The sequence below is a fragment of the Alligator mississippiensis genome, chromosome 1 (assembly GCF_030867095.1).
Source record: "Alligator mississippiensis isolate rAllMis1 chromosome 1, rAllMis1, whole genome shotgun sequence".
In the NCBI taxonomy this organism is placed as follows: Eukaryota; Metazoa; Chordata; order Crocodylia; family Alligatoridae; genus Alligator; species Alligator mississippiensis.
Window position 1 is genome coordinate 412,151,003 of NC_081824.1, and position 24,596 is coordinate 412,175,598.

Sequence of the window (24,596 nt, forward strand, 5' to 3'; positions counted from 1 at the left end):
AAACCAATTTCAGCCATTTTGAAACTGGTTTATGTGCACTGAACTTCTGTTCTGTTACATATTTAAACCAGCTTCTAATCACTTAAATTGGTTTATGTGTAACTTCTGTCCCTAGCCCAAGAGTCCAAGGTATGGCATTGTAGTCAACCACAATGGTATCTTTGGTTTTATATCAGCTCTAGTTGCCAGCATTGAGATAAAGCTATGGTCATGATCTACTATATCTCCTACATCGTTGTCTCAGAGTCCATACACCAGAATGGCATTAGTGATGACACTGATTCCTATGAGTGCTGTTACTATGTCTTATTAAACACTGATATTCTTCCACTGCTGATTTGATCCCAAATGGCATTCTCAGCCAATTGGTATCTATCTACCTGTTGGGTGTTTAGAATGGGATGAATTAGCAAGGAGAATTTGGAAGTATCAGTTTTTGGTATGAAGAACTAGGAATGTTGTTGCTTTTTTTCAGAGCCAGGTCATTTTCCTCACATTGTAGAAATGTGAGGATGAACACTTTCAATGAGCTTTATTTAAAATGTTTGGGTCTATAGAAATATGCAGTTTGCCCACCTTCTCAATGTCTGCTATGCTGCATACTCAGCTAAAAGGCTCTGTGAATTTAATTATGGCTTTTTTATTATTTGCTTTACTCCTTCCCTGTATTCTTTTAATGGAATTGGTATTCTGTGCAGCAGATTCTGAACTGCTGAACTGACTAAATTTACTGAATTGATAATCTGTTTCCTGATATATCATGCCTGGAAGATAGCACTGTCCTTCAAATACACCTTGGTGATCTTTTTTAGCAGCTTTGCCACATGGATGTCACAGAACACAACCTGCTCTGGATACATTTTTGTTTTGTTTGTGTATTATGAATGGTTGGTCCTGGGTTTAGTGTCAGGAGGTTCATGAGTTTACTTGTGTGAGTCAATACAGTGGCTTCTGTGCTGCCAGTTCCATCTGAAATTTCTGCCTGCTTTTGATATTTTGCTTATAATTTACCTTGTCTTAGTGATATTATGACTGTGCCATCATGTACTTTTAATTTGGCTTTGCTCAGTTGCAGCTTTTATTTTTTGAAGTGTTAAGGACAGCTTCCTGGACTGGCACACTTGCCAGTGCCCTACCCTCTACTTGTGTTAGGTTTTCTTGTTGCTTATATTGTTTTCTGGGGTTGAACATACAGCATATTAGCTACTCTCTAATGCCTGAATCTGAAGTGGCTTACTACACTTTGAAAATGGAGTAAGCTACTTGACACAGAAACACTTACAGTGTACATGCCGAGTATCCATATAGGGAGTTACTGTAGACTAGTGATTATTTCCCTAGTAAGCTATTTGTCTCCTAGCTTACTGTGCATTAATTTCCCCACATAGACACGCTCTGGTGGTAATCTGACCTTCAAAAACATTTATTTTTGCTCTTTCACATAGCATTAATGTCATATACAAGCAAAATCTCATCCTGAGACACTACATGGTTCCACAAGTATAGTGCCTTTTTCTTGTCTGTGAATATCAACATTTTTCTCGCCATAATTGCATCATATGATGCAATTTGCTAGATATTTATCATTGTTATGTATTTTTAGTAAACATAGGTCATCTTTTGCATTTCTTTCCTTTGCTTTGTATATTTGATTTTGCACAATTTTTTCATAGTTTTCATTCTTTTGCTGTCTGTTCCATGTAGGCTTTGATAATTGCATGAGTCAGCCATTTTGTACATTCCGGCTATATACTGATGTATTGTTTTTCCACGGTCTTATTTACAATTGTTGAAAAATGCCTTCTGTATACAGTGTTTTTGTTAATTAAAAATGCTTTCAAGCACTGCAGGAGTTTACCTGGGTACTCCCAGTCTTCTTGGATACATCCAGATCACATCCAGCATGCTGATATTTGGCCATTACAAGTCATAGTATGGATACCCTTATTATATTCTTTTTTATCCAGCCCCTTTAACAATTTCATAGCTTTCCCATTGTGAACCAGAGACTATCCAGTTTGTAAATACATCCCCTCATATACCCTGCTGCCTAGGAACAAAATCTAGAATGTTGCCCTGTTTTTTTTGCAATATCCTTAGTTTCTGATTACATATATCTCTACGTACAAGATCTGCTTCTTTTCTGAAAGAAGAGAGTGCCAAACGAATGCAATGTTCAGGTTCTGTTCCCTCTTCCACATGAAAGGTGAATTCTCTAGGTTCTCCTGCATTACCTATTATATAAGTACTCTGTCATATGAGGACATCAGTCGTTGGGAAGCAGTCTAACCGAACCACCTTCTCCTTAAGGTTGCTGCCATTGCCTTGCCCCCTGCAATGGTGTAACATCAGAGTATATGTTAAAGACTAACATGGCCATTTATTAATGCAAAGTCCTTAACCCAGTTTAGTGAAACGTGCTGTCACTGTGATGATCACTTCCTTCTGCACCTTGTCCTTGTCTGTTCTGCCACATTAACAATTTAGCTTCTGAGGGGCAGGAGTGTTTTAGTCTAGTGTCAAGATATGGCCTGTGAGTGGGAGCCAGGTCACAAAGCTGTATCATCCAGCCTGCAGTACTGCTGATGCACCCAGCACATGCTGGCCCTGGCCCTTACAGCCTGTCTGGCGCAGGCTGCACATAGTGTGGGGCCAGTCTGGGGAGCATGCTGCATGTGGCACCAGTACTGGACAAGCCCTGAATGCTGGACCCAAGCCCAGTCCAGATCAGGCCCATACACTGACCCTACGTGCCAGGTCCAGCATGCAGGATTGCTCCAGCACAGGTGCTGCATGCAGCTTGTACCCCACACTGGCACCACTAGCTGCATGTAGCATGTACTATAACTGGCCCAATGGACTGTGTACCGCATGCTGGGCCAGGGCAAGCAATACAGTGCACAGGCCCAGGGCCAGCGTGTGCTGCAAGCACCCTACACAGTTTGTCCATTGTATGCGTTACAAGTGGTACCTGCACAGGACCAGCCCTGTGGGCCAGATCTGGCATGTAGGGCCAGTCCTTGGGCCTGTTTTGGCCTGAACTCCAGCCCTGCATTCCTCCTCCACCTACTGGGGCCACAGGAGTTCAACACCCCAGCTTTAGTCCAATGGAAACCACTGAGCAAAATACAGGGGTGCTTAGTGGCGTGCAATGGCCCATCCTATGAGATCTGCATCAACCCCATCCTTGCAGCCCCAGGGAAGCTGTGGGGCTTGTCCTCCCAAGAGCTGGCTCTAGCAGAGCTTTGCTTAGAGATGCCAAAGTTGGCACCTCAAACCTCTCCTGCCCTGGCAATCCCCTCCACCCCAGGGGCCTGCTTTTCCCAGTCCAGTTTGGGGTAGCAGCTGGCAGACCCACCTGGGGGTCCTTACAGTTGGGTGTATGGGTGTACAAACACATGCGCATCGCTTTGCGCCAGGAGTGAGACCCACCCCCCTTACCGCCCCAGCAACACCTCCCTCCCTCTCCCCACTCTGCCTGTGACTCACGGGACTTTCCGGGGTGGGGGGGGGCAGTTCGACTACCTTCATTCAAGTGCTTTTAACCCAGCAGAACCCACCCCCGCCTCCGCGAGCCCCGAGCCCGCGGCTCAGCTGCTTGAGTGCGCCTGGCTCCGCCCGTGCGGAGGGGGCGGGTCGCTGCCAGCAGGGGGCGCCGGGAGCCATAGGAGAGGCCGGCGGCCGCGCACGCGCACTGCGGCTGCCCCCGCCCGCCTCCTTCCCTCCTGGTGGCGGCGGCTGCGGAGCCGGGACCAGGTCCCTGGCGGCCCCCGCGCGCGAGCGGAGCAGGCAGGAAAGATGGCGACGCTGGGCGGCGAGCCGCAGCCCTACCCCGCGGCCGGGTCTCTGCACCCACACCCGCAGCAGCACCACGGCGGCGGCGGCAGCGGCGGCGGGAGCGCGGGCGCGAGCGGGGGTGGCGGCGCGTCCCTGGGCTTCAACCTGCCGCTGAACCGCGGGCTGGAGCGGGCGCTGGAAGAGGCGGCGCACTCGGGCGGCCTCAGCCTGAGCGCCAGGAAGCTGAAGGAGTTCCCGCGCAGCGCCGCCGCGCTCAGCCACGACCTCTCGGACACGGTGCGCGCAGGTGAGCCCGGGCGGGGCGGGGCGGGGCGGGCCTGGTTGGGCGCGGTTGGCCACGCCCCGGCCGCGCCCCTCAACTGCAGTTCGGAGCCCCCGCCCTGCCCCCCCAACGGCCACCTTGGCCCTGCCCCCCGCGGCCACGCCCACCCAAGGCGGGGTGCGTCCCCCATAGCTCCTCTGGACTCTCCGTATTGCCTTCCCTGGGCTGGGGGGTGGGGGACACGCCTCCTCCGCCCCTGCAGGTGTCAGGGAAATCCTGGAGAAGCTGGGCTGGAAGGCATCTCCCGGCAGAGGTCCCTCTTGTCCAGCCTTTCTCAGTCCGTCGGGTGTGACCCCAAAGTGGGTGGCAAGAATGTATGAAAGTGTGGGACAGACTTTAAAAATGGATTCTTCTTTAAAGGATGAAAATGGGGGAATCCCTGGCTTTCCCCTTGCAGGCTGGAAGAGCTCTAGCTTGCAAGGGCTGCTTGGGGCTCCCCCTGCTCCCCCCACACATGCACACATCCCCCCCTGCTCCACACAGCACACATCCCCCCCTGTCCCACATGCTGGGGGTTGGGGAGCAGCAGGCCAGGAGTGAGGGGCACTGGTTTAGGACTGACCATCAGTGTTACAAATGGGTCCCAGTACAAAAAAGGTTGAGAACCACTGATCTAGTCCAGCCCCTGGCCTGAGGCAGGAGATGTTTTGTGTCCTGTAGGGGATCAAACCATGTCGCACACTGGCATCTGTGGGTACCAAGGCTGGAGGGGGGAACATCTCAGCAGGGGATGCTTGCATGCTGCCATGCTACCTGAATTGCTTGCGCAAGGACACAGGGGCCCTCACATGCCTGCCATAGAGGTGCACAGGCTCGCCCAGTGTTGCATGCACGCCTGCGGCAGGCAGGGTCCCCGGTTGTCCTGGTGGCGATGGAGTTCCCTGCTTTTATATCCAGTGCAGGCTTCTTTCCGTTTTGCCTGTGAGGCTTGTTGGTGCTCAAGTACTTTCCCAGGGATTGGTGTCAGGGCTTCAAGAGCATTTTGTATCTCTGAGGTACACAAAATGTAAAGGAAACATATATAGAAACATGAGCCACCATGTCACGTTGAGCCAAACTGGCCATCCGGGCTAGTGTCCCATCACACTGAGGGCAAGGAACCTTGGTGGCATAATTTGACTGGAAGAGAGTTAGCTTGATGTTTCCTGGAGCCTAATGAAAGTTTATGTCCATCATTTAAAATTAAACTTTCCATCCTTTTAAACTTTCCATTCTCGCAGCATTTTTTTTCATTTGCAATTTACAAGAATGTTTTTATATTTGTTGTTAAGCTGTTGGCCTTGCTTTTATGGTGATAAATGAAATGTGTACCTTGAAAACTGGCATTTGATTGGTAATTAACCACAGACACCTGTATCAATACACAGCTGTTGGGTGCAGTTTTACATTTATGCTTAATTCATATGCATGCACGTGCTTGTTAGAGACTCCTTTTTAGAGAGTTATGTGCTCATTTGAAGGATTTTCATAAAAAACAATCTCCTGGAGACAAATGCAAAGGCTGACAGCACACTGGGCAGCATTAGTAGGCAGCATTATCAGCAGATCAAGGGAAGTGATTATTCTCCTCTATGTGGCACTGGTGAAGACGCATCTGGAGTACTGTGTCCAGTTTTAGACCCCCTACTACAGAAAGGATGTAGACAAATGGGAAACAATCTAGTGGAGGGCAACAAAAATGGTTAGGAGGCTGGGGAACGTGGCTTATGAGGAGAGGCTGAGAGAACTGGGCTTTACTGGGCATTTATAGACATACATTTGTCTGCTCTGACATGCTGGATCTCTGGCGCTGCGTCGTATGCATTTGTACAAATGGCAAAATGCGCGTCAGCGCTGAGAAAATGGTGGTGGTGCACTTTTGAACTAAAGCACCTACGTGTTTTAGTTCAAAAGCGCCCCACTGCCATTTTTTCTGCACTGATGCCCATTTCGCTTTTTATACAAATGCATATGCCACAGCTCTGGGTGCTTTTAAAAGTGCCCGGTGTTGTGGTGCAAACATGTATTCAAATGCCCAAGAATGAGGGAGGATTTAATAGCAGCTTTCAACTACCTGAAGGGTGGTTCCAAAGAGGATGGAGCTAGACTGTTCTCAGTGGTGGCAGATGACAGAACAAGGAGTAATGGTCTCCAAGTTGCAGCAAGGAAAGTTTAGCAGGGTCATAAAACACTGGAACAGGTTACCCAGAGAGGTTGTGGAATCTCCATCCTTAGAGGTTTTTAAGACCTGGGTAGACAAAGCCTTGGCTGGGGTGGTATAATTGAGGATGATTGTGCTTTGAGCAGGGGTTTGGACTAGATGACCTCCTGAGGTCCCTTCCAGCCCTATTTTTCTATGATTCTAAATGGTCCAAACATGGGGGGATTGCAGTGTAGGCACTCTTGGGAAGGTGACCTTCTCAGAAAATAACCTGTTTTTACTTCATGTCCAATGAGGATTGCAGCAGCAGTCCATGTCTTAGTAGCACAAACTGCCATGTTATGATTAGTTTCTCTAATAGGGGGGGAGATGTATTTAAAACTTTAAAGCAGATGTTTATTGTCTTATAACACCACCCTGCAACCCATTAATGTAAACAGCCTGTCCCATGAGTTATGTTATATATTGATGTGTTTCTGGAAGGTTTGTCATATTTTCACTTGTTGCATTACATAAGCAGAATATATAAACAGTTGGAGGATATAGTTGGCTTTGGCCCAGGAGCTCTAGCACATGTTTTTGACAGTGATCATTGTCTCTCCATCCTTAAATGTTCATATTGTGTGCACAATGTTCTTTTGCATTAAATTGGGTACTTCCTTTCAAATCGCAATGCGTGGCTTTTGCGTGTGGCACACTCAATTGCTTTTGGGCCATTGTGCCTTTGGTGCTTTGGCAGGGATGACTTTTTACTGTAAACTTCTTTTGCTAATTGTAGCTGAGCTCCTCTTTGAACAGTGTCCAGTTCAGAATAGCCAAGACAGGCAGGAACTTTGAGTTCAGAGGCCTAAGTAGCAGGGGATTTCCAGAAAAATGAAACCTAGGGTACACTCTGGCAGCATCTTTCTTGGTTCAGATTTTTTAGCTACAAGTTTTCCAACAGAGCGTGTTCTGAGCACGGACAAGATCATGAGATCCACCAGTAAAGATTTTCAAAGTTGTTTCTTGATGAGATTCTTAATATTTTAGATGGCCATAAATAAAATATTTCTTTCTTCATTGAAAATTAAGACCACATATATTTCTGCAAAATCAAAATTGGGATTTTATATGAGTGTCTGGAAACTGAAATTTATAAAGTAGATTTTACTGCGTGGTTTTTCGCAGTAGCTGGTGTTTAGCTTCAGACACCCATCTAGTCCTGTTTTTCTTAATTCATATTGCTGCTTATATTTTTGGAAGCTAAAAAAAGCCGTGCAGAGAATTTTTGGGATGTCTTCCTTATTATGGGCATATGGAACATTAGTCAGACACGTTTCTTCGTTTTTTCAGCACCCTGAACAAATACCTGACCAAGTGTGTAAATCAGCTGCATCACTCTGTAAAGAAGACATGGCCATGAATATTTATTTAACAGTACAGAACCAGTGCCAGGCTTGAGGTTGTTTATGATGTTTCTTGCTACAGAATTTTCTAAAGCCAAGAAACCTAGGTGGAATATTATACATAGAGAATAAAAATACCTTAACACCCCTCCTTTCCTCTATTTTTTTTTCCTTTAAGGAGCATGCTCAGGTTGACAATAGCTTTTCTTTTTAGTTAAACCCAAGTATGATTCGTTTGTTTTTTGCTTTTTTTTGCCATTGTCATTCAGCTTGGACAAAGCAAATAGACTCTTGTCAGTCTCGCTTCCTAACTATGTTGCACTGGCACCGTGCTTGGGTTACAAAAGTTCACAAGACAAACAACCCTTCCCCACTTTTCATTTAAAAACAAACATGAAAATTCAACTTGTTTTAGTTAAAATGGCTTTTTTAGCTAGGGAAAGGCATTCAAAAAGCTGGAGCTTGAATTGATTCAATATTTGCAGGTTAGATTGAACCAATTTGCAGGTGAATGGACATTTGACTCTGGCAATGCAGGCACATGCCTGTAGTGGCTCAGGCCAGAAGCAGTGCTAGAGCAAACCCTAAGCTGGAGAGAAACTAAGCTGAGGGAAGCTGGGGTTTAATTCCCTCATTGTAGGGTGGGGGTGGCATGGGCACTGATAGGCTCTGCTTATGCATCTGGGGCCACAGTGTCCAGATGCCAGTAGCCTGAGGGGCAGGTGGGGTTTAATTGAGGAGCAGACAGCTGGCTGCAGGGAGGGGTTGGGGAAGGAGGGTGTGACCTGGCTGAAGGGGAGGAGGGGCTAGTTACAGAACCTGACTCACTGCTGCCTCCTGTTGCAGCACGAGCTGGGGCGGCCCTAGAGGACCGGGGCCAGTGCTCGCTGCCTCCAGCCATGCTCAGGGGCTGTGGTTTGCAGGTGGGTTGCAGCTGCAGTTTGGCTCCCCACCCCCTTCCGTCTCCCAGCTGCAGTGGCTGTGGAGAGAACTATTGTGGCAGGTGGAGGTGAAGCACCTGCCACCTGCTCCAGGCAGGCTGCTGCAGGCCAGGGGCGTGGATAGCAGCAGGGGAAGGCAGTGGACTGCAGCAGTCAGGTCTGGCCAGGACCCGTGGCCTAGGAGTGGAGTCCTGTCAGTGACTAGACCACAGCAGCCCACCTTTCCCTCTCCTGGCAGTGGCGGCAGACTGAATTATTGTGGTGGGTGGAGGTGAAGCACCTGTCACCTGCTGCCTGGTTATGGGCTGCTGTGGGCTAGTCGCTGCCTATGTCCCTGGGCCACGGGGCCAGCTGGGCTGTATTGGGCTGCACTCCTGGGCCACAGGGCTGGGCTGGACCAGACTGGGCAGTGGCGGTCCCTTGCTTCTCCCTGCTGCTGCCCATACCCCTGGCCCACAGCAGCCTGCCCCAAGTGCTCAGTGTTGCTGCAAGCAGGCGGTGGATGACAGGTGCTTCACCTCCACTTGCCACGATAGTTCCCTTCCCTTCCGGGAGAGAGAGGAGGGTGGGATGCTGTGCTGCAGCTGCAGCCTGCCTGCAAACTGTGGCCCCCATGCACAGCTGGAGGCGGCTGGCACTGCCACAGCTTGAGGCAGTGGTTAGCCGGGCTCCCCCTTCCTCCTGGCCCCTACCCGTGCAGCAGGGTCACATACCCCCTCTCCTTGGAGGGACTCGGCCCAGGCGCTGCATTGCAGGCTCTGCCTGAGGTGATCTTTGAGCAAATTCTGTGTTGGTGCCTGTGCTACTGCCTGCAATGGGAGGATTAAACTCCACTTTCCCCTCAGGGTACTGGCATGTAGCTGCTGTGACCCAGGGTGTATGAGCGGAGCCTATGGGTGCCCACGCTGTCCCCCTTCCCCCCGTAACGGGGGGATTAAATCCTCCCCTTCCACTCGGGCTACTGGGGTCTGGCCCCACTGTCTGGTCCAGCTGCTGGAGCACCGAGGGGTATAGGGGGCTGGGGACACCTGGCTAGGGCTGCTGCCCCCTTGCCAGGCAGACCAGGCAGCACTCCAGAACAGGATTTCTCAACTTATCCCTTTCTCAGCCAACTGGAGCAGTGATTGTGTGCCAGCTATGGAGGAGAGGGGCAGGGCCAACCCTGCTATGCTAGAACAGACAGCCCAGCCCAGGGCTGTAGAGCATGCTGGGATGGTGGAGGACTCTGATTTAACTTAAACCAGGAAAGGGTATGGGACACAAGTTCCATAAACCGGTTTGATCTCAATCTGTTAAGTCTGATACTACATTCAGCCAGGTTTATCTCAAACGAGTTTCAGCCATTCTGAAACTGGTTTATGTGCACTCAACTTATGTTCTGTTACAGGTTTAAACCCATTTCTGATCACTTAAATTGGTTTACTTGTGACTTGTTTTCCAAGCCTTTGGGAACTAACTAGTGGGCAGTGTTCCTTTTTTAATACTTGCCTTTCAAACTTTGTGCATACTTGGATTTAATTCATAAGTATACTTACAGTTTGGGGCATCTAATAAAAAAGTATCACAGCCACTGTTTTTCTCTAATAACAAGTATGAAGCTAATTCTTGATGTTTGTTATTAAAAGTGTGTGTGTGTTTATGTATGTTTGTAAAAATAAAAGCTTTTTTCCCTATCAGTGTAATTACATTTTAGCAGATACTATATTTACACAAATCCAAGACAACTTTGAATTTAAAATTAATTATAATAAGTTTATACATTTTCTGTGTATGGAATTTTTTATGTATGGTGTCTAATAAATTGGAGGGACATCTTAAATTTGTCTCTCCCCTACTGCAGCAGGGCAAACAGCGTTGGGGGGCAGGTATCAGGACAATAAAGTAGCCTGATCCCTGCTAACCCACCCTACCCATGGTGCCTGCAACCTGTGGCATGTGCCGGCCCCCCCCCCCCCCCCCCCCCCCCCCCCGTGCTGCCTCTGTCCCTTCCTACCCCTCCCCCCATCTGCCTGTCTTCCCCTGCAACTCTGCACCTGGGCAGTTGCTTATCTTCCAGCTGTGGCTCTGGCTTGGGGCATGGAGCACATGCTGGCTTCAACCCCAGGCCTAGCTATGTAGCAGCAGTTGTGGGGGTTCTATCCCTGTCCCCAGACCCAGGCCAGAGCTCTGCCACTACCACCACTGCAGCATTTCTGGGCAGGAGCCAGAGCCATCACATGCTCCATGCCTCGGGCCAGGACTGTGACCAGGACCGGAGCCGGAGGGTGAGTGCCGGTGGTGGGGGTGGAGGCAGTTGGGAAGGGTGAGGTTGAAGGGAGCAAGCCTGGCCCCGGGCCACCTCCCAGCAGGTGGTGGTGATGGAGCAGATCAGCAGTGCTGGCCCTGTCCCCCTGCTCCCTGCAGGCTGCAGAAACAGAGCGGATGGAGGGGGGTGGGGGGCAAGGCCAGCAGCACTGGCCACGCTCCCCTGGACCTTCAGGCGGCTGCGACACAGCAGATAGGGGGTGAGGCCAGCAGATGGGGTGCGGGGGAGAGGCCCAGCCCTGCTCAGACCCCCGAAGTGGGGTGGTGGCAATGGAGAGCAGGCACAGGCAGCCCCGCACAGGCTCCAAGCAGCTGCAGCATGGGGTGCCGGCCACCGGGAAGGGGAGCGGCCTCTTTTCCCCCATGCTGAGCTCCAGCTTCTTCCCCACTGCTGCTGCTAGCCTGAGCCCTGTGCCAGCTTTGGGCTTGTCCATTGGGGCTGAGGCATGGCAGCAGCAGCTCAGCAGAAGCTGCTGCTTGGTGTGGAGAAAAGCGATACCCCCAGCTGGCCATCACCGGACAGTGTTTGCTGCGGTTGCCCGCTTGGAGCCTGCGCCACACTAGGCTGTGGTGTGGCTGCTTCACTGCCACCTCTGTGCTGCCCAGCGTCTGCTCTGCTGCCAGCACTGGCGGGGCCCCAGCAGGGTGGCAGGAGTGTGGGGTCCAGGGCAGCAAAGGCTCTATGGAGTCAGGTCAGCTCCCCCCTCTCCCTGCTGGTACAGCCCAGTCTAGCTCCAAAGACCCCTGCTAACCCACACTCTGTGCTCCTACTGCCCTGATCTGGGCCCCACCGGTGCTGGCACCGGGACACTGGCACAGGCCCCATGCTCCTGTTTGCTTCCACTCCCCCCCTGCCCCTGTTGCCACTTTCCCACCCACCTGCCAGCTTCTGGCTGCATGGCCAGACAGTGGGCCTCAGCAGGAGCTGGCCCGGCCCCAAGGACTGGGGCGATCCCTGTGGTGCTCCCCTGCCTCCCCTTCTTACCTGAATTTCCTGTGGTGGTGCAGCCACAAACACCCCCATGGTCCCAGTCCAGAAGCCCCTGCTAGGTAGGGGCATCCAGCTGGTGGGGGAGGAAGGAGGGGCTGGGCAGGCCCTGGTGTTGCCAGCGCCTACTGGGGCTTCCCCTAGGTCCTACTGCCCCTTGTTACCAGATTTGCCCATTACTTTGGGGTGTGCTCATTTATTAGGGTCTTGGTAATTCTGTCAATGTGCTGCTTGTGTTACTATACGAGCTGTATCTCTCCCTTCTGAAAGCCCTCATCCCCAATGGAGCTATCTTGCAGGACTCAGTCTCAAAGGGGCTGGGTTCCTCCAGTCACCAAATCAGTCATATACACAAACACACACAAATTAACGTGACATGCCTGACCCGGCCGGGTTGATCAGCATGGACAGGCTGACACCCTCATATGCCAAGAATCAGTTCATCAGAGCAACAATAAACTGCAGTCAGACACAAGCACACAGGTGAACAGAATCCCTCTGAATCCAGCTGGGTGTCCAGCTGACACCCTCATGGGCCAGCATTCAGTTCATAAGGGCACGTCTGAGTCAAACTGGGTCAATCAGCCTGTACAAGCTGATCCCCTTATGTGTTTCAAACTCAGCACGTCCCAATCTTTGACCTCTTGATGTGTTACCAAATTTGCCCATTACTTTGGGGTGTACTCATTTATTAGGGATAGTTTCTAGGGTCTTGGTGATTCTGTCAGTGTGCTGCTTGTGTTACTATATGGAGCTGTATTTCTCCCTTCTGCAAGTCCTCACCCCCAGTGGAGCTATCTTGCAGGACTCAGTCTCAATGGGGCTGGGTTCATCCAGTCACCAAATCAGTCATACACACAAACACACACAAATTAACGTGACACACCTGATCTGGCCGGGCTGATCAGCATGGACAGGCTGACACCCTCATATGCCAAGAATCAGTTCATAAGAGCAACAATAAAATGCAGTCAGACACAAGCACACAGGTAAACAGAATCCCTCTGAATCCGGCTGAGTGTTCAGCTGACACCCTCATGGGCCAGCATTCAGTTCATAAGGGCACGTCTGAGTCAAACTGGGTCAGTCAGCCTGTACAAGCTGTGATCCCCTTATGTGTTTCAAACTCAGCACGTCCCAATCTTTGGCCTCTTGATGAGCAGACCCCACAATAATTTAGGCTTCACAGGGATCTTTAGCATAGGTAAAAGAAGCGTTGCTGCAGAGCACAGGAGGAAAAAGAAGCAGAGAAGGAAAAATATACCCAATTACTACCAGTTTGACTATAAAAGTTATTTATTGCTAAGCATATGAAATATATAATAGTACTAGTAGTAATAGACATGCAAAAGAAAAACAAACACAAACAATGACAATACTACCCTGGTTTCACTAAGTATTTGGGGAAACTTAGCTCAGGCTTAACTAATACAGTTCAGGTTCAGAAGTTTATGCCTAGACAGAAGAGACAGAACGCTGGGGTCTCACCTAGTCCACAGTACTCAGGCTGCAAAGCTGACAGGCACAGTCCGTAGCACAGTCCTTGAAGAGAGAGACGATCTGTTCTTCCAGCGTCCCAAGAATGACAGGGGATGGTGTCAGCACAGGAGTTTTCTTCTTCTTTCCTTTTCTCCCTCTTTCCTCCTGCTTCTTCTTTTTCTTTCTTTCTCTTCTTTAAGCACACACACTTACAGATTTTTATACCCTCAGTTCAGCTGCTTCGAAGCACCCTCAGTAGTGTAAATCATTGTCTTTTCTACTGACAAGGGGTTATCTGGTTTGGACCATCTCAGGAAACTGATTGATAATCAGGAAACACTTAAGATTAGGGAGTAACCCAAATACTTGGGAGCCAGCTTGGGATTCCTATGGATGGCAGATATACTGATGGGATATCTCATGGTTTCTTCAGGAACAATAGATAGCTTGCAGCATCAGGATTTGGGATTTTTACTTGTTGTGCACAAGCCTCAGCTTAGCATGACTTTTTCAGATTTAAAGCAATTATTGGGGTGCTCATAACCTTTTGTGGAGAGGACTTCCACCAGTCGTCTCGGGAAAGATATGACAACACCTGGGATTAGGGCTCCAGCAGGCTGGATGCTGTGATGAACCCTTAACCATTGTTCAAATGTTGCCCATACCCCCTCGGACTCGGTCTCTTGCCTCAGCATTCCCTAACCCAGCAACCGAGTTTTAGTCAATCAAGTTTAAATAGGCCTCCCATAGTGGGACCGGGGAATGTACGGCCCGAGATGCCTATTAAACTTAGAGCTGTGTGTATGTGTCTGGGGGGGGAAAAGTCCTTAGCAAATCCAGATTAGAACTGGTCTGATAAATGCTGAGCTGGGTGTGTGTGAACCTGGGTTGATTAACATTGGAAGCACAGATTCCCCATCATGCAGCGCTCTCCTGCTTCTCTGGTCCCAGAATTCACTGCAGTCTCTGCTTCAGGCTTTCTGTTTTCCATCTCTCATGTAAATGAATGGTCATCTGGTTCCATCTCGGATGCAAATGAGACCTAGGGCAGTTGTTTCACTCTTATCACCCTTATCTGGAGAGTTTTAGGTGCGTCTCTCACTGCATCTTAATCAGTTTTGTTTAGGTAGAGGAGGGGAGGGAGGGGGGGGGTGAGTCCTTGTGAGTCAGACAGACTGCATCCTGTGCCCGGGTTGCCCAAGAACACAGAGCTGAGATGTAACAGATGAGCAGACCCCACAATATTTTTGGGCTTCACAGGGATCTTTAGCTTAGGTAAAAGAAGCGTTGCTGCAGAGCAGGGAAGGAAAGGGAAGCAGAGGAGGAAAAATACACCCAGTTACTACCAGTTTGACTATAAAAGTTATTTATTGCTAAGCATATGAAATATATAATGGTACTAGTAATAATAGATATGCAAAAGAAAAACAAAAACAATTACAGTACTACCCTGGTTTCACTAAGTATTTGGGGAAACTTAGCTCAAGCTTAACTAATACAGTTCAGGTTCAGAAGTTTATGTCTAGAGAGAAAAGAGAGAGAGAGAGAGAGAGAGCGCTGGGATCTCACCAGTCCAAGGTACTCGGGCTGCAAAGCTGACAGGCACAGTCCGTAGCACAATTCTTGAAGAGAGATGATCTGTTCTTCTAGCGTCCCAAGAACGACAGGGGATGGTGTCAGCACAGGAGTTTTCTTCTTCTTTCTTCTTCTTTCCTTTCTTTCTGAAGCACCTCTCTCTTCTTCTTTTAGCGCGCACACTTTTTTACAGATTTTTATACCCTCAGTTCAGCTGCTTCGAAGCATCCTTAATTGTGTAAATCATTGTCTTTTCTATTGACAAGGGGTTATCTGGTTTGGAACATCTCAAGAAACTAATTCATAATCAGGAAACACTTAAGATTAGGGAGTAACCAAATACTTGGGAGCCAGCTTGAAATTTCTATGGATGGCAGATATACTGATGGAATATCTCATGGTTTCTTCAGAAACAATAGATAGCTTGCAGCATCAGGATTTTGGATTTTTACTTGTTGTGCACAAGCCTCAGCTTAGCATGACTTTTCCAGATCTTACTATAGTTTTTTAACAGACTTAAAGCAATTATTGAGGTGCTCATAACCTTTTGTGGAGAGGACTCCCACCAGTCGTCTCGGGAAAAGTATGACAACACCTGTGATTAGGGCTCCAACGGGCTGGACGCTGTGATGAACCTTTAACCATTGTTCAAATGTTGCCCATACCCCCTCGGACTCGGTCTCTTGCCTCAACATTCCCTAACCCGGCAACCGAGTTTTAGTCAATCAAGTTTAAATAGGCCTCCCATAATGGGACCGGGGAATGTACGGCCCGAGATGCCTATTAAACTTAGAGCTGTGTGTGTGTGTCTGGGGGGGAAAAGTCCTTAGTAAATCCAGATTAAAACTGGTCTGATAAATGCTGAGCTGGGTGTGTGTGAACATGGGTTGATTAGCATTTGGAGCACAGATTCCCCATCATGCAGTGCTCCCCTGCTTCTCTGGTCCCAGAATTCACTACAGTCTCTGCTTCAGGCTTTCTGTTCTCCATCTCTCATGTAAATAAATGGTCATCTGGTTCCATCTCAGATGCAAATGAGACCTAGGGCAGTTGTTTCACTCTTGTCACCCTTATCTGGAGGGTCTTAGGTGTCTCTCTCACTGCATCTTAATCAGTTTCATTTATGTAGAGGAGGGGAGGGAGGGGGGTGAGTCCTTGTGAGTCAGACAGACTGCATCCTGTGCCAGGGTTGCCCAAGAACACACAGCTGAGACGTAACACCCTGTCTTGTCATCTTTGACAGGAACCAGAGGCAGATAAATATTAATTTTCTAAGTTTTGTAGTGTCCCTGCAGGCCAGATAGAATGGCCTGGCGGGCTGGATGTGGTCCGCGGGTCATATTTTGCCCACCCTCGTCTTAAATTCACTTCCCCCTCAATGATACAGCAGGGAAGCAGTGGCTTGGGGTATCAAATGGTTGGGGGGTGGGGGGGGTAGGTGGCTCTGCCCCTTCTCATCATTCACTCTGCAATCTCTGCCCCTTCTCCCCCTGCTCCCCACAGTGTCTGCCTCTTTCCGTGCTCCCCTACCCCCTTTACTGTCAGATGCTGCTTAGGCTGTATCCTCTCTAGGCTCATGGAGCACAGCAGGTGGAAGCATGACCCTTGCCAGTCCACGAAGTAGCATCGACGCTGCTGATTGGCTGGGCAGGGGATGGAGTTACATTTCCATGTGCTGAGCTGTGCCTGACAGTAAGTGGGGGAAGAGGGTCAGAGTATGGGCAGAAGCTGCAGAGGGCAAATGGAGGGGGAGGGCAGGCTGCTGTGGGTCTGCCTCTGGCCCTGTAGGGCACTTTTACACGTGCTCTGGGGTTGGGGTGGGAGCAGCACTTTAATTCTAGTGGCTTCAAGAGCTGCTCTAATTAAAGTGCGGCAGCATCTTGTGTTTCAGCATTCCCACCCTTAAAAATGGCGGCAGGGGCACTTGAACTAATTTGACATGCTTTAGTTCAAGTGTCCTCACCACCATTTTTACGTGTGGGAACACTGATACATGAAACGCAGGATTCTCCTGGAGTGTGGCAGTTGCCACACTGCAGCAGACTGGATTAATTGAGTCTGATCTGATGTGCTGTAATTATAGTGCGTTGGAGCAGCCTTCATGCGTACAGGCACCTGAACTGGGCTCAGGGCTAGAGCTGCAGCAGCCCCCTGGCTTTCCCATCCGCGTCCCCATCCCCTTCACTTTATATGCAAATCTAAGATGAGATGCTTTTTTCCTCGGGCTGACTGTGGGGGAAAAAACTTGTCTTGGATTCCCTTAAACATGGTAACAGACAACTTTTTAAAACAGTGTTGCAGAACTGTTTATTCATTGCGAGTTTTTTCTGTTCCCACTGAAGTCAATGCTAAAACTCCTTTTGAAATCCAGGTATATGAATGAAAATCTGATACCACTGTGCAATGTGAATATGCAGGGAAGAAAATAGTCTACTTTGCATGTGAGAAGTATCTGAAAAAGTTATATTCATTTAGAAGTTGTTAGAAAGTGCATTAACATAAACTATTTCTTATTTGTAAGAGGACTTCAGCAATGTTGTACAGCAGGGTTGTCAAATATATGGCCTGCAGAGCTGATTTATCCAGCCTGCCAGGCTACTGGCAGACCAGTGGAAGTTGGGGCCAGAGACCTCCAGCTGATTTGTGCATCACAGCAGTTGTGGGCCCAATTCTTTGGCTTCTGGCTCTACTGCTGTCACATACCCCAGGCCAGAACTGCTGCCACTGCATGTCCCAGTCTGGATCTGGCCCACAAGGAGCCTCAAGGTCCACATCTGGCCTGGAGCAAAAGTGAGTTTAACACCCCTGCTGTATGTTATTGTTGTACAATTTTGGTACTTGTCAACAGCACAAGCACAGGGCACTATCATAATGGGGATGGCAACTACAGAAACACGCGTCTCAGATGAGTGAGGAGCACAAACCCACACAGGAGACTATATTTTGGTGTTCGTCACTCTCTCAGTGCAATACACAAAGCAGCTGACTGTGGGCTTCCACCACACTGATCGCATAAGAGTGAATTTACCTCACATATAATTAATTTTTGGTATAAAAAGAGTCATCACATAAGAGTGAGTTCGCACATACAAAACCTGCATGAAGCGAGGGAAACCTGTAATCTATTTGGTAAGATCTCATACCTTCTTCCACAGTTATTTCAGTGTCTACTGGAAGGTTTATACTAAAATAACTAGCTGTTTAACTATTCTAGCTAACTTCCCCTGTAGACAAGTCTTTAGCAAAGCTTATATTCACTATTTTATTTAATTTCACTATTTCTTCTTTGCATTGAGTAGTTTCTGCTAACAGGGGCCTAATTCTGTAGCTGTAGGTAAAACCGCGACATACTTCAAGCATCTTGTCTTCATTGAGTTTTGTCTGAGAAAAAAATGAATGACCCAGTAAACTTGACATTTGCAGGCTCTTTACTGCATACCATATAAGTAGTAGAGGGTGTATAGTATCCAAAGTCTTCTCAGGCAGAGCAAAACCTCTTCACATAGTGCTTTGAATTTTAGTCAGATGTTTTAAACCACATCAGTGTGGATGCTTTGCAAAAGCGGTTTAAAAAAAATGCTATTCTTATCGCATGTATTATAGGCAGCATTATGCAAAAGACAGTGGCATGCTAATCACATACTCCTAGAGTAATAGCATACAATTATATTCTACACAACCGCTGGAAATTCTAGGAGCATATTAGTTTATAAAAGGAAAAAACTGTTACTGAGATGTGTAATTGTAGCTATGTCTCTTGGGCACCAGAACCTCTTCCTGAATCTTCTTTCTAGCTTATGTTCTTGCTTGCTGTGAAGGCTCTTTCTTGCTTATGTTTCTAAAAACTTGTCCTGCAGATTTTTTCATGTGAATAATTTTTGTATGATCACATTGATTATCAGTGGTATTGATTGTTCATGTGAACATTGGGATTACCTGTTACTTTACTTGCATAAAAGCATGTAGGATGTGGCCCACTAGTTGCTACCTGGTTTAACCAAATCACTGAAAGAGAAGTACAAACTAGTGTTACTCAACAGATTTCTTGGTTAGTACAAAACAGGTGGAAGAATTGTTTTTAATAGTTTAAATCCATGTTTAATTCATTTTAGATGATTTTTTGTGGATGAAAGCTTAAGTTACAAATCAGATTCTGGCTTTTCTTTCACGGTGCTCAAGTAATAAAATTACTAGGACCGATTATGTACCTTGGACTCTATCTTCCATCTAAAATGGCCTTTTAAAAGCTAAGTAAAAATCTTCTGCAATCGAACATGCAAGCACTTTCTACAGAATCTTATAGAAATGTGACTCTTTCTGAATTATTGTGGATTTTAAAATAAAGCTTTAACAAGTTTTGGCCTTGCTTTCTTTTTGGTAGCTTCAATTCTCTAATTGCTATTAACTTTCATTGACATTTCCTTTTTGATTTTCCTTTTGAAATAGTTTTAACTGATTTAAAATGAATTTTCCCACACAATCAGATGTTCCATTGCTTCTTTTTATCAGAGCTGAACATATTTCGTCACTTTTAACCTACTCATTAATACCCTCCAACCTCTTTCTTAACACAGTTGCTTTTTGTTGTCTTCTTTTTCTGTCAAATTTGTTTATTAGATCGGTTTCTGGTCAGTTGGTTATGTCTAGGATAGGTATGAGTTGATAGGGAGAGTAGTAAATAATGTGACAATCAAATAAAAATAAATCCCTTCTCCCCCAAAAGCATTTCTCTAAGGCTTTTGTTTTTGCTTAGGGTATTAAAGAAAAAAGTGTGTGGATATTTTACAGTCTTGCTTCCTTCCCTTTCCCAGTGTCTTCCCTCCCCATCCTTCCTGGAAAATGTAATTACTGCTTTGAATGGGCATTGACTTCTCTACCCCCCGCCCCCCCCCCCCAATCCCCCCGCCTCCCGGTTTTCATTCTTTATACATTTATGGTGGATTATTAGCTGTCAATTAATTATAATTTGGTTAAATTACTGTCATTTTGTTGAATGAGACTTTTTAAGCAAAGCTCTACTTGTCTTATTATATTTGAACTAAAAAAAATACTAAAGTGATTTGGGACCACAGAAAAAAGAGAACATTTGTACTTTGGGAATTAATCATGAGACTGAAAAAAAATTGAAGATGTTTTGTTGTGTGTTTTTTCTTGTGCCCACATGTTTGACATTTAATTCTTTACTGCAAGTTTTCTGTTCCTTAAATAAATGCAAAATGCTGCTCTTCTCGAGTGGGCACAACACAACATTAAGAACTTAAGCAATTTATAGAAGCATATATAATGAAAAAATGAGATCAAACAGAAGTTCAGCAGCATTTACCCAACTGTCAAAACTTATTGCTCTTTTCAGAAAAATTACTGAAAATATATTTTTGGTGTATACAGCCTTATATGAGTATGTATTCAAGTTTATTTTTACTTCGTGGAAGAACTTTATAAAAGCATAAAAAAGCTCTTCTGGAGTACAAAGGCTGTCTGCAGCTTGTAACCACAGCATGCCACTGCTGATGCCATTGGTTTTTTGGGGGGGCTCATGAAGCTGGTCAATGAGGTCCCCTTCTTGTAGCTTTAGGACCCTGAGAATGTCAAAGATAATCAAATATGAATCAATAAGGCTGGGTGCTCTTTTTGGCTGCTGAATATGAACATGCAAATGTAGCTTTCTTTAGATTCATAGATGTTAGGGTCGGAAGGGACCTCAATAAATCATCGAGTCCGACCCCCTGCATAGGCAGGAAAGAGTGCTGGGTTTAGATGACCCCAGCTAGATGCCTGTCTAACCTCCTCTTGAAAACCCCCAGGGTAGGGGAGAGCACCACCTCCCTTGGGAGCCCATTCCAGACCTTGGCCACTCTAACTGTGAAGAAGTTCTTCCTAATGTCCAGTCTAAATCTGCTCTCTGCTAGCTTGTGGCCATTATTTCTTGTAACCCCGAGGGGCGCCTTGGTGAGTAAAGCCTCACCAATTCCCTTCTGTGCCCCCATGATGAACTTATAGGCAGCCACAAGGTCGCCTCTCAGCCTTCTCTTGCGGAGACTGAAGAGGTCCAGGTGCCCTAGTCGTATGGTTAAGGGCTTGGCCTGGAAGCCCTTAACCATACGAGTGGCCCTTCTCTGGACCCTCTCTAGGTTATCCACATCTCTCTTGAAGTGTGGCACCCAAAATTGCATGCAGTATTCCAACTGCGGTCTGACCAGCGCCCGATAGAGGGGAAGTATCACCACCTTAGATCTGTTCATCATGCATCTGCTGATGCACGATAAAGTGCCATCAGCTTTTCTGATAACTTTGTCACACTGCCGACTCATGTTCATCTTGGAGTCCACTAGGACTCCAAGATCCCTTTCGCTTCTGTGCCTCCAAGCAGGTCGTTTCCTAGGCAGTAGGTATGCTGGACATTTTTCCTCCCTAGGTGCAGCACTTTGCATTTCTCCTTGTTGAATTGCATTCTGTTGTTTTCCGCCCATATGTCCAACCTGTCCAGGTCTGCTTGCAGCTGTTCCCTGCCCCCCGGTGTGTCCACTTCTCCCCACAGTTTTGTGTCATCTGCAGACTTGGACAGAGTACACTTCACTCCCTCGTCCAAGTCGCTGATGAAGGCATTGAAGAGTATTGGTCCAAGGACCGAGCCCTGCGGGACCCCACTGCCCACCCCCTTCCAGGTCGATACCGACCCATCCACTACGACTCTCTGGGTATGACTCTCTAGCCAATTCGCCACCCACCGGACTGTGTAGTCATCCAAGTCACAGCCTCTTAACTTGTTCACCAGTATGGGGTGGGATACCGTATCGAAGGCCTTCCTGAAGTCTAAGTATATGACATCCACCCCTACTCCTGCGTCCAGGTGTTTTGTAACCTGGTCATAGAAAGAGACTAGATTAGTCAGGCATGATCTACCTGCTATGAACCTGTGCTGGTTTCCCCTCAGCATAATTTTTCCTGCCGGGCTCTTGCAAATGTGAGCTTTGATAATTTTTTCAAAGACTTTGCCTAGGATGGAGGCGAGACTGACTGGCCTATAGTTGCCTGGGTCCTCCTTCCTCCCCTTCTTGAAAATGGTGACCACATTGGCCCTTTTCCAGTCCTCCAGGACCTGGCCCGTGCGCCATGAGCGTTCAAATATTCCCACCAGTGGCTGCGCAGTGACGTCAGCCAGTGCCTTCAGTACCCTCGGATGGAGCTCATCTGGGCCTGCCGACTTAAACGCATCCAGTTCCTCCAAGTGCCTCTGCACCATCTCAGGGTCTACGCTTGGTAGTCTGGCATTTTGCTGCTGCCTCTCTCTATAGGTTCTGACTGATTTCTATTGTGGATATCTTGTCACTAGGATTTGTTTTTCATTTTCCACTGTGTTAGTTCCCCTAAAAGCCTCCTAGAAAGGGCATTTGTGTAATTTTTATTTTTTTATTTTTTTTGTGGGGGAGGGATCAGACCAGTGGTGCTACAGCTGCAACAAGTCCTTTCTACTTCTTCCTCTGCTGAGCAGCGAGTGACCTCTTGATCATGTGAGTGGTGCGGAAATAGGAGCCAGGTACCCTTTTTTTACCTATTCTCAGCTGGTCACATTTTGTAGTTTGGCCAACTTTCACAGCTGTCAGAAGAGAGAGTTGACTGTTATTTCATGGTGATGAAGCTTAAACGTTAGTGTTTATAGAGCATTTTAGTGTGAAACACTGGAGGAAGATTAGGAGAGAGGATGAGATGATACAACAGAAGAATTGATTTTTTTTTAAATTCTTATTTTAATGTTTTTAAGAGGAGCATGAACTTCGGTATAAGCAGCTGGACTCCCCTTTCTCTGTGGCTGGGAAGTTGATGGCAATTTTCCCATATTTGTAATTTACAAAGTAACCTCTTGATGACTCTTCTCCAAGCTCTAAGGCTGGTCTTTTGTGTAGCAGCATGATCACATGAAAGGAGGGAAAGAATGAAAACCTTTCCCAGACCACAGAATGCTGATGCTGTCTGTGTTCCTGCTGGCACTCTTGGTGACCACAGCCATGTTTCTTGATTCTTCCTCACTGTTTGGGAGGACTATTTTTTTTTTTTCTTTTTGTCCACACTGCTTTGAGGTCAGAGTGTAGGCCTCATTGGCAGTGCTGGATGTCTGTTAATAAGAGTCAATTAACTGAAATAAAACAGGGCTTCTTTGACAGTGGAAGTGAATTAAAATTTAAAAAAATCAGCACTTAAGTTGTAAGTTGAATAGCCAATATAACCTTGCTACTTAGACCAGCTCTTGTAGTTAGAATTTATTTAGTAGTAATAAACTAACCACTCAGCTGTCCAGTTGCATTTGCTTTCAGTGAGCTCTGTTCAGTCTGTTTCAAAGTTAACAGACCAATTAGGGTGTTAAACCTACCTCCTTCTTACAGTTTTGTGGGGAATATTGGGGTCAGGCTATCATAATTAGGACCATAAATATTGACAGGCCTCTAATCAGATGTTAATGACATTTTAAATTAAATTTGAGACCTAAAGCTGGAGTCCTGAAGAAGAAGGAGTGTTGATTATTCTATCGCTTTTCACGTCGTAATTAGTTTTGAAATTTATGAGGGTCAGATTTACAAAGGTATTACGCACCTGGAGATGTATATATAACCAATGCAGTTATCTGGGGTAATGCAAAATACGTATATAAGCAATGTTCCCCCCACCCCCAAGAGTTAGCAAGACTGAGTCAATTGCATCTGTTTCTCCCTTCCTGCCTGTGCCCATTGATTTACTTGTCCTCACCTTTCTTCTGACTTGCAGCTTGATTGAATTATTTGTGATTGCATTTGCTTTTACCTTGGAGACCCTAGCATTTTCCTTGCACCATAAGAACCTAGGGAGAAGTGGCTAGCTGGGACTCTTGAGGTGGCAGGGCAGTGATCATAGAATCTACCAGTGGTCTGGGCTAGACGTTTTGACTGTACAGGCCCTTGCATAAAGCACCTGCCCTGCTGTCCTTGACGTGTACTGTTCAGTTCCAGGGATCACTTAGTGCATCAGCCAATAATTTAAAGCCACTTGCCACTTCTGTCCTGGCTTTCTGTTACTGCATGTGCTTTTGTTTAGCACAAATAAATGGGGAACTAAATGTCACATAGGTTCAAGCACGTGACTTTTAGGTGTTAATGTACCATGGATGAGCAGGAGTAATTGTAATGGCATTGGCAAAAGTGCTTCAGGAAGTCAGGGATGAAACAGACATTGCCTTTCATTTGCCTTTGTGCTGCCTTAAACAAGGGCACAAAGACCAAGCAAAAAGACCACCATACCCCTTGTCCTGACACAAATAGTGGCTGCAATGAAGATGGTTTTGATTTTTGCCATTATTTAGTGGCAGACGCATATTTTTTTTTGTGGCACAAGATCACAGGCATCCTGGAGCTGCTTTTACTCTTTAGCTTCCCTATGCAGGCGACGGGCCTGGTCCTATGTAGCCCAGGAATTCCCAGGCAGGGTCAAGCTCTTGGAGCACCTGCCTGACTTTCCCCACTTACCCAAATGCAGGATCTCCAGGCTGTAGAAGGTAGAGATTGCCTCACTTATCGAGACACCTTCCCAGGATGTGGCAATGTCTTTTTCTACCCTTATGTACCTAACTTTCATAAGTGTCAGCGGGATTTAGGTTCCAATGTGACAAAGGCATTAAAAAAAATCTTGCTAGGAT

At 47.1% G+C, this 24,596-nt stretch overlaps 1 protein-coding gene across 5 annotated transcripts in view; it reads left to right on the forward strand.

The window, feature by feature from the left end:
• Positions 1 to 3,696: 3,696 nt before the first annotated feature.
• LRCH1 (leucine rich repeats and calponin homology domain containing 1) overlaps positions 3,697 to 24,596 on the forward strand; it is a 217,300-nt gene continuing 196,400 nt past the window's right edge. For 2 of the 5 annotated variants that reach the window (XM_059727981.1, XM_059728013.1), the window contains exon 1: positions 3,699 to 4,084. In XM_059727981.1, coding sequence (XP_059583964.1) covers positions 3,799 to 4,084 — 286 coding nt within the window. In that variant the 5' untranslated portion in view covers positions 3,699 to 3,798. Of the gene's footprint in view, positions 4,085 to 24,596 lie in introns of all 5 variants that reach the window. The other 3 variants (XM_059728090.1, XM_059728068.1, XM_019500468.2) reach the window with 3 other exon arrangements.